The sequence below is a fragment of the Heterodontus francisci genome, unplaced genomic scaffold (assembly GCF_036365525.1).
Source record: "Heterodontus francisci isolate sHetFra1 unplaced genomic scaffold, sHetFra1.hap1 HAP1_SCAFFOLD_506, whole genome shotgun sequence".
In the NCBI taxonomy this organism is placed as follows: Eukaryota; Metazoa; Chordata; class Chondrichthyes; order Heterodontiformes; family Heterodontidae; genus Heterodontus; species Heterodontus francisci.
In genome coordinates, this window is record NW_027140876.1 from 203,980 (window position 1) to 218,474 (window position 14,495).

General features: G+C 47.2%; 1 protein-coding gene across 6 annotated transcripts in view; it reads left to right on the forward strand.

Moving 5' to 3' along the window:
- The window catches only part of LOC137361309 (NACHT, LRR and PYD domains-containing protein 3-like), a 145,907-nt gene that overhangs the window by 41,368 nt on the left and 90,044 nt on the right, over nucleotides 1-14,495 (forward strand). For all 6 annotated transcript variants that reach the window (XM_068026193.1, XM_068026194.1, XM_068026197.1 and 3 more), the window contains exons 4-6: nucleotides 1,101-1,266; nucleotides 8,516-8,681; nucleotides 11,198-11,335. In XM_068026193.1, the coding sequence (XP_067882294.1) occupies nucleotides 11,272-11,335 (64 nt within the window). In that variant the 5' untranslated portion in view covers nucleotides 1,101-1,266; nucleotides 8,516-8,681; nucleotides 11,198-11,271. The remainder of the gene's footprint in view (nucleotides 1-1,100; nucleotides 1,267-8,515; nucleotides 8,682-11,197; nucleotides 11,336-14,495) is intronic.

Below are 14,495 nucleotides of genomic sequence, written 5' to 3' on the forward strand. Positions count from 1 at the left end.
AGATATGGAGAATGAACTGTTACTAACTGGGGACTGAACCTTGAGATATGGGGAATGAACTGTTACTAACTGGGGACTGAACCTTGAGACATGGGGAATGAACTGTTACTAGCTGGAGACTGAACCTTGAGATATGGAGAATGAACTGTTACTAACTGGGGACTGAACCTTGAGACATGGGGAATGAACTGTTACTAACTGGGGACTGAACCTTGAGATATGGGGAATGAACTGTTACTAACTGGGGACTGAACCTTGAGACATGGGGAATGAACTGTTACTAGCTGGAGACTGAACCTTGAGATATGGAGAATGAACTGTTACTAACTGGGGACTGAACCTTGAGACATGGGGAATGAACTGTTACTAACTGGGGACTGAACCTTGAGATATGGGGAATGAACTGTTACTAACTGGGGACTGAACCTTGAGACATGGGGAATGAACTGTTACTAACTGGGGACTGAACCTTGAGATATGGGGAATGAACTGTTACTAACTGGGACCTGAAAATTGAGACATGGGGAATGAACTGTTACTAACTGGGGACTGAACCTTGAGTCATGGGGAATGAACTGTTACTAACTGGGGACTGAACCTTGAGTCATGGGGAATGAACTGTTACTAACTGGGGACTGAACCTTGAGACATGGGGAATGAACTGTTACTAACTGGGGACTGAACCTTGAGACATGGGGAATGAACTGTTACTAACTGAGGACTGAACCTTGAGACATGGGGAATGAACTGTTACTAACTGGGGACTGAACCTTGAGATATGGGGAATGAACTGTTACTAACTGGGACCTGAAAATTGAGACAGGGGAATGAGCTGGCTCTACCCAGGGACTGACTATCGGGACGTGTGGAATTCACGATCTTCTTGAACCTGGGACTGAAGAATTAATTTCTCACATGTGGCTGCGGCTTTACAGAGACCTGGATTGTTGGAGCACAGCTACTTGAGGCTGTTTATTCAATGTAATATTTATTGTATTTAAGTTTGTTACTTTTGTTATTATACATTAGGGAACAAATGAACATTACATTAATCTTGAAGGAAGCGATGTTATTCTAATTTTCTGCCCTGCCATAATTAGATCTCCTGGTGAATGATGGAGTGATGAGAAAGGTCCACAGCTGGAAGTAAACAGGGATTGTAGACTGAGGAACAACAGCAGGTGAACCAGCACAGGATTGTGAGAGCACCAACCAGAGAGAACCCTTCCCATTCAAAGAGCTGTCATAGATCAACTGGGGAGAAAGGTAAGAGAAAGTCCCATTTACTGTGAGAAACACTGGTCCTGTAGACAGTACACAAAGGTTACAGGGTGAGGCAGGAAATGGTGAGAATGAGATTGGCAGAGTCTGACCACGGGGAACAATTATCCAGCATAAGGCCGAGCAATGGATTGTGAAGTGAGATCAGTTTCTGTCTCAAAGCACGCAGGCATGAGTGAATTTTGTGTGTATTTTAGATTTCAGATGTTTCCCATCGTGAGGGAATCTAGAACCAGGGGGCACAGTTTAAAATTAAGGGGTTTCCCATTTAAGACGGAGATGAGGAGCAATTTCTTCTCTCAGTGGGTTGTTCATCTTCAGAATTCTCTGTTCCAGAGAGTAGTGGAAGCTGGGTCATTGAATATATTCATGGCTGAGTTCGACTGATCTTTGATCTACAAGTGAGTCGAGAGTTATGGATGACCAGCAGGAAAGTGAAGTTAATGTCACAATCAGATCAGCTCTGATCTTACTGATTGGCGAGACAGGCTCCAGGGGTCAAATGACCTACTCCTACTCCTGCTCCTATTTCTTCTGTTCTTATGTTCAGGGATTGTTTAATTCAGCAGTTAAATGGTTAATGTGCTCGTGTACAGAAACAGCCTTTCCCTCAGCTCACAGACAAGACACTGACCCTGGCTTAAACCACAAACCTCAGGAATTCAACAGGAATTTTAGCAAACAAGCTCCCAGATGGAAATGTAACAATTCATTTCTCACCATTTGTCTGTTGCATTGCATTTCCCTGGAAGAAGAGATAAAATAAATTATAACTGAAGTTGTTCACAGCTGAATTGGCCACAAGTTGTCAAACTGGTTGGATTCGGTTTCACTCGAAAGGCATTTCCCTGTTCTGAAGCAAATGAGGAATAGTTGAGTCGAAATCCATCCTGAGGGCAGGAAGCATCTTTCACACAGAGGCTGGAGCTCTGAGTCTCACAGAATAAGGATCAGATCAAATTCCCAACTTGTAATTTGTTGAAATCAAACAAGGAATTTCTGCCTGATTGGTTATTTCAGTATAACTAGGATAGAGCTTGCAACATCCACATGTAAATAAAGAGATATAAACTCCCTGCTTCATCAAGGTGAGGGTCATGTAGCAGCAAAGCCTCATTTGTGTCTTTACTCTTTCATTTCTCTCTTGTTTCTTCCTCTCTAAAACCTGTTGTGTTGCCCGGCTGCCGGGGGTGCAGTTACTCTGCAGCTGTGGGCTCACACTGTGACTGAAGCAGTACATTTTCTTCTTTTGGGCCTCCTTATCTCGAGAGACAATGGATACGCGCCTGGAGGTGGTCAGTGGTTTGTGAAGCAGCGCCTGGAGTGGCTATAAAGGCCAATTCTGGAGTGACAGGCTCTTCCACAGGTGCTGCAGAGAAATTTGTTTGTTGGGGCTGTTGCACAGTTGGCTCTCCCCTTGCGCCTCTGTCTTTTTTCCTGCCAACTACTAAGTCTCTTCGACTTGCCACAATTTAGCCCTGTCTTTATGGCTGCCCGCCAGCTCTGGCGAATGCTGGCAACTGACTCCCACGACTTGTGATCAATGTCACACGATTTCATGTCGCGTTTGCAGACGTCTTTATAACGGAGACATGGACGGCCGGTGGGTCTGATACCAGTGGCGAGCTCGCTGTACAATGTGTCTTTGGGGATCCTGCCATCTTCCATGCGGCTCACATGGCCAAGCCATCTCAAGCGCCGCTGACTCAGTAGTGTGTATAAGCTGGGGATGTTGGCCGCTTCAAGGACTTCTGTGTTGGAGATATAGTCCTGCCACCTGATGCCAAGTATTCTGCGGAGGCAGCGAAGATGGAATGAATTGAGACGTCGCTCTTGGCTGGCATACGTTGTCCAGGCCTCGCTGCCGTAGAGCAAGGTACTGAGGACACAGGCCTGATACACTCAGACTTTTGTGTTCCGTGTCAGTGCGCCATTTTCCCACACTCTCTTGGCCAGTCTGAACATAGCAGTGGAAGCCTTACCCATGCGCTTGTTGATTTCTGCATCTAGAGACAGGTTACTGGTGATAGTTGAGCCTAGGTAGGTGAACTCTTGAACCACTTCCAGAGCGTGGTCGCCAATATTGATGGATGGAGCATTTCTGACATCCTGCCCCATGATGTTCATTTTCTTGAGGCTGATGGTTAGGCCAAATTCATTGCAGGCAGACGCAAACCTGTCGATGAGACTCTGCAGGCATTCTTCAGTGTGAGATGTTAAAGCAGCATCGTCAGCAAAGAGGAGTTCTCTGATGAGGACTTTCCGTACTTTGGACTTCGCTCTTAGACGGGCAAGGTTGAACAACCTGCCCCCTGATCTTGTGTGGAGGAAAATTCCTTCTTCAGAGGATTTGAACGCATGTGAAAGCAGCAGGGAGAAGAAAATCCCAAAAAGTGTGGGTGCGAGAACACAGCCCTGTTTCACACCACTCAGGATAGGAAAGGGCTCTGATGAGGAGCCACCATGTTGAATTGTGCCTTTCATATTGTCATGGAATGAGGTGATGATACTTAGTAGCTTTGGTGGACATCCGATCTTTTCTAGTAGTCTGAAGAGACCACGTCTGCTGACGAGGTCAAAGGCTTTGGTGAGATCAATGAAAGCAATGTAGAGGGGCATCTGTTGTTCACGGCATTTCTCCTGTATCTGACGAAGGGAGAACAGCATGTCAATAGTCGATCTCTCTGCACGAAAGCCACACTGTGCCTCAGGGTAGACGCGCTCGGCCAGCTTCTGGAGCCTGTTCAGAGCGACTCGAGCAAAGACTTTCCCCACTATGCTGAGCAGGGAGATTCCACGGTAGTTGTTGCAGTCACCGCGGTCACCTTTGTTTTTATAGAGGGTGATGATGTTGGCATCGCGCATGTCCTGGGGTACTGCTCCCTCGTCCCAGCACAGGCATAGCAGTTCATGTAGTGCTGAGAGTATAGCAGGCTTGGCACTCTTGATTATTTCAGGGGTAATGCTGTCCTTCCCAGGGGCTTTTCCGCTGGCTAGGGAATCAATGGCATCACTGAGTTCCGATTTGGTTGGCTGTATGTCCAGCTCATCCATGACTGGTAGAGGCTGGGCTGCATTGAGGGCAGTCTCAGTGACAGCATTCTCCCTGGAGTACAGTTCTAGGTAGTGCTCAACCCAGCGGTCCATCTGTTTGCGTTGGTCAGTGATTATGTCCCCCGATTTAGATTTGAGGGGGGTGATCTTCTTGATGGTTGGCCCAAGAGCTCTCTTCATGCCATCATACATTCCTCTGATGTTTCCGGTGTCTGAGGCCAGCTGAATATGGCTGCATAGGTGTTGCCAGTAGTCGTTTGCGCAACGCCTAGCTGTTCTTTGTGCAGTACTTCTGGCTGCTTTAAGTGCTGCGGATGTTAAATCGCTGGGGGCTTTCTTGTAGTTCAAAAGTGCAATGCGCTTAGCGGCTATGACAGGTTCCAGCTCTTCATTATGAGATTGAAACCAGTCTGCATTTCTCTTCGCACTTTTGCCGTAGGTGGTCAAAGCTGACTCATAGATGGCGTCTCTGATGTGGGCCCACTTGGTCTCAGCATCCCCTGTGGGAGTGTTTTGAAGGGCTGTTACAAGTGAATTTAGAAATTTTTGTAACAGCTGTGGGTGAGAAATTCTGCTCGTGTTGATGCGCGGGTGGCCCTTCTGCTTGGAATGATGCAACTTCTTTGGTCTGAGTCTAACCTTGCTGCACACCAGGGAGTGGTCGGTGTCGCAGTCCGCACTGTGGAAGCTGCGTGTGATTTGAACACTGTTTAAGGCGGCTCGCCTTGTGACAATGAGGTCTAGCTGGTGCCAACGACGTGATCTTGGGTGCCTCCATGAAACCTGGTGACAGGGTTTAGTGTGAAAGAACGAGTTGGTGATGCAGAGGTTATGATAGGTACACAACTCAAGCAGTCTCTGCCCGTTCTCATTCTCATTTTAAACCAGGGATATCAGGGTTAAACCCTCCTGGGTTCCAGCAGTCTACCCACAGGCACATTTGAAGAGCGATTGTGAATCAGAAAGCAGGAAAAAATAACTGAGGATTTACCCCATTCTGGTCCAGAGGCACCTCCTTCCGACTGTTGTCATTCACAGTTCAGACAGACAGCATTGGGAACCTTGTCCTTCCAACTTGGTATTTTCTTTGATCTTTTTGACTCACTGAACTGTTCCTTACCCGGTACATTTTAATTTAACTGATCAAAGGCGGGATCAGAAGTTCAGACCAAACACAAAGTTCAGCTCAGTAAACTATTAACACATTTGCACTGGCAAATTATCCCTCTCTGCCAAGCACCTGGAAAATCAGCCTATAGTTACTTGAGGCCGGAATGAACACAATCCAGTCACAGAATAGGAGTAACTTCCGAGAGAGAACTTATTCCCGAATCATTATTACAATGAATTATTGTTTAACACAGCAATGTCAGTTTGTCAGTTTCAGACAGTTAGGAATGGATGTGAATGAGCTGAGAATGGAGCAGGGACTTGTGTTTTTACTGAAATAAGTTCATGTTAATGAGATCATTTGTCAAACTGACTGAATAGAAACAGACTCCAGAGAGAAACAAACTTCGGGAATGTTTTAGATGCCAAGTGGTTCAGGGCTGAAAACCGTCTTTCACACAGATAGGAGGATCCTGATGATCAAGCTTAAAATAATTAACTGCCTAAATTACTAACAGGTAGGAGGTCCCATCAATAATCTTTATATACAAAAATGGAAAATACTGGAAATACTCAGCAGGTCAGGCAGCATCTGTGGAGAGAAAAACAAAGGTGTCACAGAGCTGAAACATTAACTCTGATTTTCTCTTCAGAAATGCTGCCTGACCTGCTGAGCATTTCCAGCACTTTCTGATTTTATTTCAGATTTCCAGCATCTGCACTATTTTGCTTTTGTATTAATCGTTATACAACAAGTTTTCATCCTTCTGGTTAACTCCATTCATGATCTCCTTCCTCCTCCAGCCCAACAAGACACCCTTTGAGAACGCTCCCCCACTTAGACATTACACATTCCTCTTTGATGGCAAAATATTTGTTGTTAAATGTCTCAAACTCCTCCCAGCTGCAAAGGGTTGGATCACTCAGACCTCTTCAATATCAATTTCCGCTTCAATCACTCTTCCGAACTGGACTTCTGTGAATAGGTGATTCCTGGTGATCCTTTCGGGCTTTTACTGCTCTGCAAACTTCAACTTTCAAAACAGGTTCAGGGCTCCACAGCCTTTCACTCCATCAGGTATCTGAGAGCAGCTTCTAGCTCTCTCACTCCCTCCAATGAGGCCGCCACCACTGGTTATCTTCCTTACAACCTGCTCTGAGGTGGTAACTGCTGGTTTCCTTTCTTAGAGCCTGTCTGCTTTCAGAAAATCTGTAAAATTTAACTGGAAGTAAACATAAACAGCTAAATCTCCTTTTCCAATACGGAAATTACAGAAGTCTGGTTTTCAGCAGAGCCAACAATGGACCCAGTGTGATCAGACGGTGTGTAACCCGGGGAGGATGGACCCAGTGTGATCAGACAGTGTGTAACCCGGGGAGGATGGACCCAGTGTGATCAGACAGTGTGTAACCCGGGGAGGATGGACCCAGTGAGATCAGACAGTGTGGAACCCGGGGAGGATGGACCCAGTGAGATCAGACAGTGTGTAACCCGGGGAGGATGGACCCAGTGAGATCAGACAGTGTGTAACCCGGGGAGGATGGACCCAGTGTGATCAGACGGTGTGTAACCCGGGGAGGATGGACCCAGTGTGATCAGACGGTGTGTAACCCGGGGAGGATGGACCCAGTGTGATCAGACAGTGTGTAACCTGGGGAGGATGGATCGAGTGTGATCAGACAGTGTGTAACCCGGGGAGGATGAACCCAGTGAGATCAGACAGTGAATAACCCAGAGAGGATGGACCCAGTGAGATCAGACAGTGTGTAACCAGGGAAGGATGGACCCAGTGAGATCAGACAGTGTGTAACCAGGGAAGGATGGACCCAGTGTGATCAGACAGTGAATAACACGGGCAGGATGGACCCAGTGGGATCGGAAAGTGTGTAACCTGGGGAGGATGGACCCAGTGTGATCAGACAGTGTGTAACCCGGGGAGGATGGACCCAGTGAGATCAGACAGTGTGTAACCCGGGGAGGATGGACCCAGTGAGATCAGACAGTGTGTAACCCGGGGAGGATGGACCCAGTGTGATCAGACAGTGTGTAACCCGGGGAGGATGAACCCAGTGAGATCAGACAGTGTGTAACCCGGGGAGGATGGACCCTGTGAGATCAGACAGTGTGTAACCCGGGGAGGATGGACCCAGTGAGATCAGACAGTGTGTAGTCCGGGGAGGATGGACCCAGTGAGATCAGACAGTGTGTAACCCAGGGTGGGTGGACCCAGTGAGATCAGACAGTGTGTAACCCGGGGAGGATGGACCCAGTGAGATCAGACAGTGTGTAACCCGGGGAGGATGGACCCAGTGAGATCAGACAGTGTGTAACCCGGGGAGGATGGACCCAGTGAGATCAGACAGTGTGTAACCCGGGGAGGATGGACCCAGTGAGATCAGACAGTGTGTAATCCGGGGGAGGATGGACCCAGTGAGATCAGACAGTGTGTAACCCGGGGAGGATGGACCCAGTGAGATCAGACAGTGTGTAACCCGGGGAGGATGGACCCAGTGAGATCAGACAGTGTGTAACCCGGGGAGGATGGACCCAGTGAGATCAGACAGTGTGTAACCCGGGGAGGATGGACCCAGTGAGATCAGACAGTGTGTAACCCAGGGTGGGTGGACCGAGTGAGATCAGGCGTTTGCCTCAAACACAGAGGGAAAATGCCACATTTCCATGTTAAATTGTGAAGTTTTGCAGGAATTCCAGGTGGGTGAGCTGGTGATCTGAGAAAGGGACTAGATTCACCAGATACACGTGGCCCTGATCCTGAACATGTGGAAGATCCCGGCAGCTATTGGTCCCTCTGTTACCTCAGCAATCCAGAGATGTTTCTGATGTTGTGTCAGTTTGTCCACGGTGCCAAGAAAAAGGTCACATTTCTGCCGTTAACACTGGTTGTTTTCCTGTAGCCTAGGCGGACTTACCGGGGATCTGTGGAAAGGAAAAAAATCAAACCGAAATATTCATCCCTTGAATTTCACTCTGATGGGTTCGGAGAAAATTTAACATTACATTACCTCACACTGCCTGCATCCTTCTCATTTTCTTCCCTGCTATAATTAGATCTCCTGGTGAATGATGGAGTGATGAGAAAGGTCCACAGCTCACAGTAACCAGGGATTGTAGACTGAGGAACAACAGCAGGTGAACCAGCACAGGATTGTGAGAGCACCAACCAGAGAGAACCCTTCCCATTCAAAGAGCTGTCATAGATCAACTGGGGAGAAAGGTAAGAGAAAGTCCCATTTACTCTGAGAAACACTGGTCCTGTAGACAGTACACAAAGGTTACAGGGTCAGGCAGGAAATGGTGAGAATGAGACTCGGAGAGCTTCTAAATCATTGATCATCTCCACTTCCACTGTCCTTCTAGGCAGCGAGTTGCAGGTCATTGACACTTGCTGTGAAGAAAATTCTTCCTCACATTCCCCCTCCCCCCCTCCACATCTCTTCCCCAAAATCTTAAATCTGTGGCCCCTCGTCCTCATACCATCAACTAATGGGAACAGCTTTTCTTTGTCGACCTTATTCAAATCTGTCATAATCTTGTAAAGTTGCAGCTGTGAGAAAAGATTGGTTCGGCTAAAAGTTGTTTTTCTTAGAACCGAGGAGGCTGAGGGCTGACTGAATTGAGGTGTATAAAATTATAAGGGGCCAAGATAGAGTAGACAGGAAGGACCTGTCTTTAGACAAATGTAGATTAATACGGAAAGCCAGCACAGATTTATTAAGGGCACATTGTGCTTAACTTATTGCTGGAGTTTTTTGATGAGTTAACAGTGCATTGATGAGAATAATGTGGGTCATGTGAAGTACCTGGACCTCCAAAAGGCATTTGATAAAGAGCCACACAACAGGCTTGTCGGCAGAGTTAGAGCCCATGGAAAACGAGGGAGAGTAGCATGGCTATGAAATAGGCTGAGTGTTGGTTTCTCAGACTGGAGGAAGGTAGACAGTGGGATTCCCGAGGGACCTGTGTTCGGATCCCTATTTTTCCTGATATCTATCAATGACCTTGACTTGGGAGTACAGGGCACTATTTCAAAATTTGCACATGACACAAAACTTGGAAGTATTGTGAACTGTGAGGAAGATCGTGATAAACTTCACAAGGACAGAGACAGGATGGTGGAATGTGTGGACAAGTGGAAGATGAAATTTAATGCAGAGAAGTGTGAAGTGATACATTTTGGTAGGAAGGACGAGGAGAGGCAATATAAAATAAAGGGTACATTTCTAAATAGGGTGCAGGAGCAGAGGTGCCTGGGGGTGTATGTATACAAATGATTGAAGGTGGGAGGGCAGGTTGAGAAAGCTGTTAAAAACTTACAGGTACCTGGACTTTATAAGTAGAGACATTGAGTACAAAAGCAAGCAAGTTATGGTAATCCAGTATAAAACACTGGTTTGGCCTCAACTGGAGAATTGTATCCAGTTCTGGGAACCACACTTCAGGAAATATGTGAAGGCATTAGAGAGGGTGCAGAGAAGCTTCATGAGAATGGTTCCAGGGATGATGAACGTCAGTTACGTGGATAGATTGGAGAAGCTGGTTATGTTCTGCTTGGAGAAGAGAAGATTAAGAGGAGATTTGATAGAGGTGTTCAAAATCATGAGGCGTCTGGACAGAGTAACTGGAGAGAAACTGTTCCTGTTAACGGAAGGATCAAGAACCAGAAGGAACTGATTTAAACTGATAGGCAAAAGAAGCAGCGGTGACATGAGGAAAAACTTTACTATGTAGTGTTAGGATCTGGAATGTACTTCCTGAGAGTGAGGTGGAGGCAGATTCAGTCATGGCTTTTAAAATAAACAATTATCTGAAGAGAAAAATATTGCTGACTACGTGGAAAAGGCAGGGGATGAGGTGAATTGCTCTTTCAGAAAGCTGGCACGGACACAATGGGCCAAATGGTCTCCTCCTGTGCTGTAATCATTCTAATTTTCCATGATTGCACGCAGATATATATTGTGTATGTGGATAGATATATTCATAAAGTAGCAGAATTTATTATCAATACTTAATACATCCAAAATATTAAACACAGACCCATGAATAAAAATGTTGTAATACTGCCAGACTGTGTAAAGCAGATTGGTGGATCATTTAATACAGTAATGGTCACCTGCTCCACATTTCCCTGCAGAACATTCACTGCCTCAGAAATAAGTCAGTTTTTGACCTGCACGGCACTCTAACGAATGGGCACTTTTTAAAATTCTTTGATGGGATGTGGGCATCACAAGCAAAGCCAGCATTTGTTGCCCATCCCGAATTGCCTCTGACAACTGAGTGGCTCGCTGGACCATTTCAGAGGGCACTTTAGAGTTAACCACATTGCATTGGGTCTGGAGTCACATGTAAACCAGACCAGGTAAAGATGGCAGATTTCCTTCCCTAAAGGACATTTGTGAACCAGATGGATTTTTACAACAACTGATAATTTCATGGCACCATTACTGAGACAAGCTTTCGATTCCAGATTTTTATTAATTTATTGAATTAAATTCCACCAGCTGCTGTATTACTAGTTCAGTGACATTATCATTACACCACTGTCTCCCCCACTTCTAGTGCAGAGTCTCAGTGATGGGTGTCCATCTGGAACAGGGTGATGGAGCTCAGCGAGACTGACTGGGCAGCTGTCTGGGTCACACCTGATGCTCGATCCCAGAGATAACAGCTGTTGTATTGATGGGGAGGAGGGACTGATATCATGTTTAACCAAAATTCTCTTTTTTTTAGTATTTCTATCCGACCCTCCTGTTAATATTACCTTCATTAGAGAGAATCAGAGTCTGGGAACACCTGTCACCACCATGGCTGAAGGTCCAAATAGGGGAGAAGATCCAACATCTTCAAGAAGAATGAGAATGGATCCAGGTGGGTTCACAAAATACTTTAAAATATCATCTCTGACCTGATCTCGTGCAAGAACCTGCAGCTCACACAGCAAGAGGGAACAGAATGGGCTGAGTAGAAAGAGGGAGGTGAGTGACCATCTAGAGGGATATTGCAGTCACAGGTGGAGGGAGCCCCTGAGTACTGGAATTGTCCAGTAGATACATGGTATTGGGGACTGAAAGGTGGATAGAGACAGTGACTTGGAGAAGGATCTTCCTGTGCAACAGCGTGACACCAGGGAGCAGGACGTCACCATGAGTGAGTGGGGGTGAGAGGCAGGTGGAGCACAGGAATAGGAGAGTGTAGTGGTGGGAGGTTCTATAGTCAGGAGGATTTTTTTTTTTGTTCATTCATGGGATGTGCGCGTCGCTGGCCAGGCCAGCATTTATTGCCCATCCCAAATTGCCCTTGAGAAGGTGGTGGTGAGCTGCCTTCTTGAACCGCTGCAGTCCATGTGGAGTCAGTACACCCACAGTGCTGTAAGGAAGGGTGTTCCAGGATTTTGAACCAGCGACAGTGAAGTAACGGTGATATAGTTCCAAGTCAGGATGCTTTGTGGCTTGGAGGAAACCTGCAGGTGGTTGTGTTCCCAGACATCTGCTGCCCTTCTCCTTCTAGATGGCAGAGGTCGCGGGTTTGGAAGGTGCTGTTTAAGGAGCATTGGTGCATTGCTGCAGTGCACCTTGTAGATGGTACATACTGCTGCCACTGTGCGTCGGTGGTGGAGGGACTGCATGTTTGTGAATGGGGTGCCAATCAAGCGGGCTGCTTTGTCCTGGATGGGGTTGAGCTTCTTGGGTGTTGTTGGAGCTGCATCCTTCCAGGCAAGTGGAGAGTATTCCATCACACTCCTGACTTGTGCCTTGTCGATGGTGGACAGGCTTTGGGGAGTTGGGAGGTGTGTCATTCGCCAAAGGATTTTCTGCCTCTGACCTGCTCTTGTAGGTGCAATCTTTCTGTGGCTGCTTCAGTTCAGTTTCTGGTCAATGGTAACCCCCAGGATGTTGATCGTGGGGGATTCAGTGATCGTAATGCCATTGAATGTCAAGAGGAGATGGTTAGATTCTCTCTTGTTTGAGATAGTCATTGCCTGGCTCTTGTGTGGTGCGAATGTTACTTGCCACTTACCAGCCCAAGCCTGGATGTTGTCCAGGTTTTGATGCATTTCTACACAGACTGCTCCAGTATCTGAGGAGTGATGAATGGTGCTGCACATTGTGCAGTGATCGTACCTACTTCTGACCTTATGATTTGAAGGATGGTCATTGATGAAGCAGCTGAAGATGGTTGGGCCTAGGACACTACCCTGAGGAACTGCTGCAGTGATGTCCTGGAGCTCAATAGTTGACCTCCAACAACCATAACCATCTTCCTTTGCATTAGGTATGACTCCAGCCAGCAGAGAGTTTTCCCCCTGATTCCGATTGACTCCAGTTTTGCTGGGGGACCATGATGCCATACTCGGTCAAATGCTGCATTGATGTCGAGGACAGTCACTCAAACCTCACCTCTTGAGTTCAGCTCTTTTGTCCATGTTTGAACCAAGGCTGAAACGAGGTCAGGAACTGAGTGGCCCTGGCAGCACCTAAACTGAGCATCACAGAGTTCTCTTCTCTTTGGCCTCCTTGTCTCGAGAGACAATGGGTAAGTGCCTGGAGGTGGTCAGTGGTTTGTGGAGCAGCACCTGGAGTGGCTATAAAGGCCAATACTAGAGTGACAGACTCTTCCACAGGTGCTGCAGAGAAAATTTGTTGTCAGAGCTGTTACACAGTTGGCTCTCCCCTTGCGTTTCTGTCTTTTTTCCTGCCAACTGCTAAGTCTCTTCGACTCGACACTCTTCAGCCCCGCCTTTATGGCTGCCCGCCAGCTCTGGCGATCACTGGCAACTGACTCCCACGACTTGTGATCAGTGTCACAGGACTTCATGTCACGTTTGCAGACGTCTTTAAAGCGGAGACATGGACGGCCGGTGGGTCTGATACCAGTGACAAACTCGCTGAACAGTGTGGCCTTGGGGATCCTGCCATCTTCCAAGCGGCTCACTTGGCCAAGCCATCTCAAGCGCTGCTGGCTCAGTAGGGTGTATATTCTGGGGATGTTGGCCGCCTCAAGGACTTCTGCGTTGGAGATCCAGTCCTGCCACCTGATGCCAAGGATTCTCTGGAGGCAGCAAAGTTGGAATGAATTGAGATGTCGCTCTTGGCTGACATACATTGTGCAGACCTTGTTGCCAAAGAGCAAGGTACTGAGGATACAGGCTTGATACACTCGGACTTTTGTGTTCTGTGTCAGTGCGCCATTTTCCCACACTCTCTTGGCCAGTCTGGACATAGCAGCGGATGCCTTTCCCATGCGCTTGTTGATTTCTGCATTGAGAGACAGGTTACTGGTGGTAGTTGAGCCTAGGTAGGTGAACTCTTGAACCACTTCCAGAGCGTGGTCGCTGATGTTGATGGATGGAGCATTTCTGACGTCCTGTCCCATGATGTTCGTTTTCTTGAAGCTGATGGTTAGGCCAAATTCATTGCAGGGAGCAGCAATCCTGTCGATGAGTCTCTGCAGACACTGTTCAGTGTGAGTTGTTAACGCAGCATCGTCAGCAAAGAGGAGTTCCCTGATGAGGATCTTCCGTACTTTGGTCTTGCTCTAAGACAGGCAAGGTTGAACAATCTGCCACCTGATCTTGTGTGGAGGAAAATTCCTTCTTCTGAAGACTTGAACGCATGTGAGAGCAGCAGGGAGAAGAAGATCCCAAACAGTGTAGGTGCGAGAACACAGCCCTGTTTCACGCCACTCAGGATAGGAAAGGGGGCTGGTGAGGTGCCGCTATGCTGAATTGTGCCTTTCATATTGTCATGGAATGAGGTGATGTTACTTAGTAGCTTTGGTGGACATCCGATCTTTGCTAGTAGTCTGAAGAGACCATGTCTGCTGACGAGGTCAAAGGCTTTGGTGAGATCAATGAAAGCAATGTAGAGGGGCATCTGTTGTTCGCGGCATTTCTCCTGAACTGGCGAAGGGAGAAGAGCATGTCAATGGTGGATCTCTCTGCTCGAAAGCCACACTGTGCCTCAGGGTAGACACACTCAGCCAGCTTCTGGAGCCTTTTTAAAATGACTCGAGCGAAGACTTTCCCCAC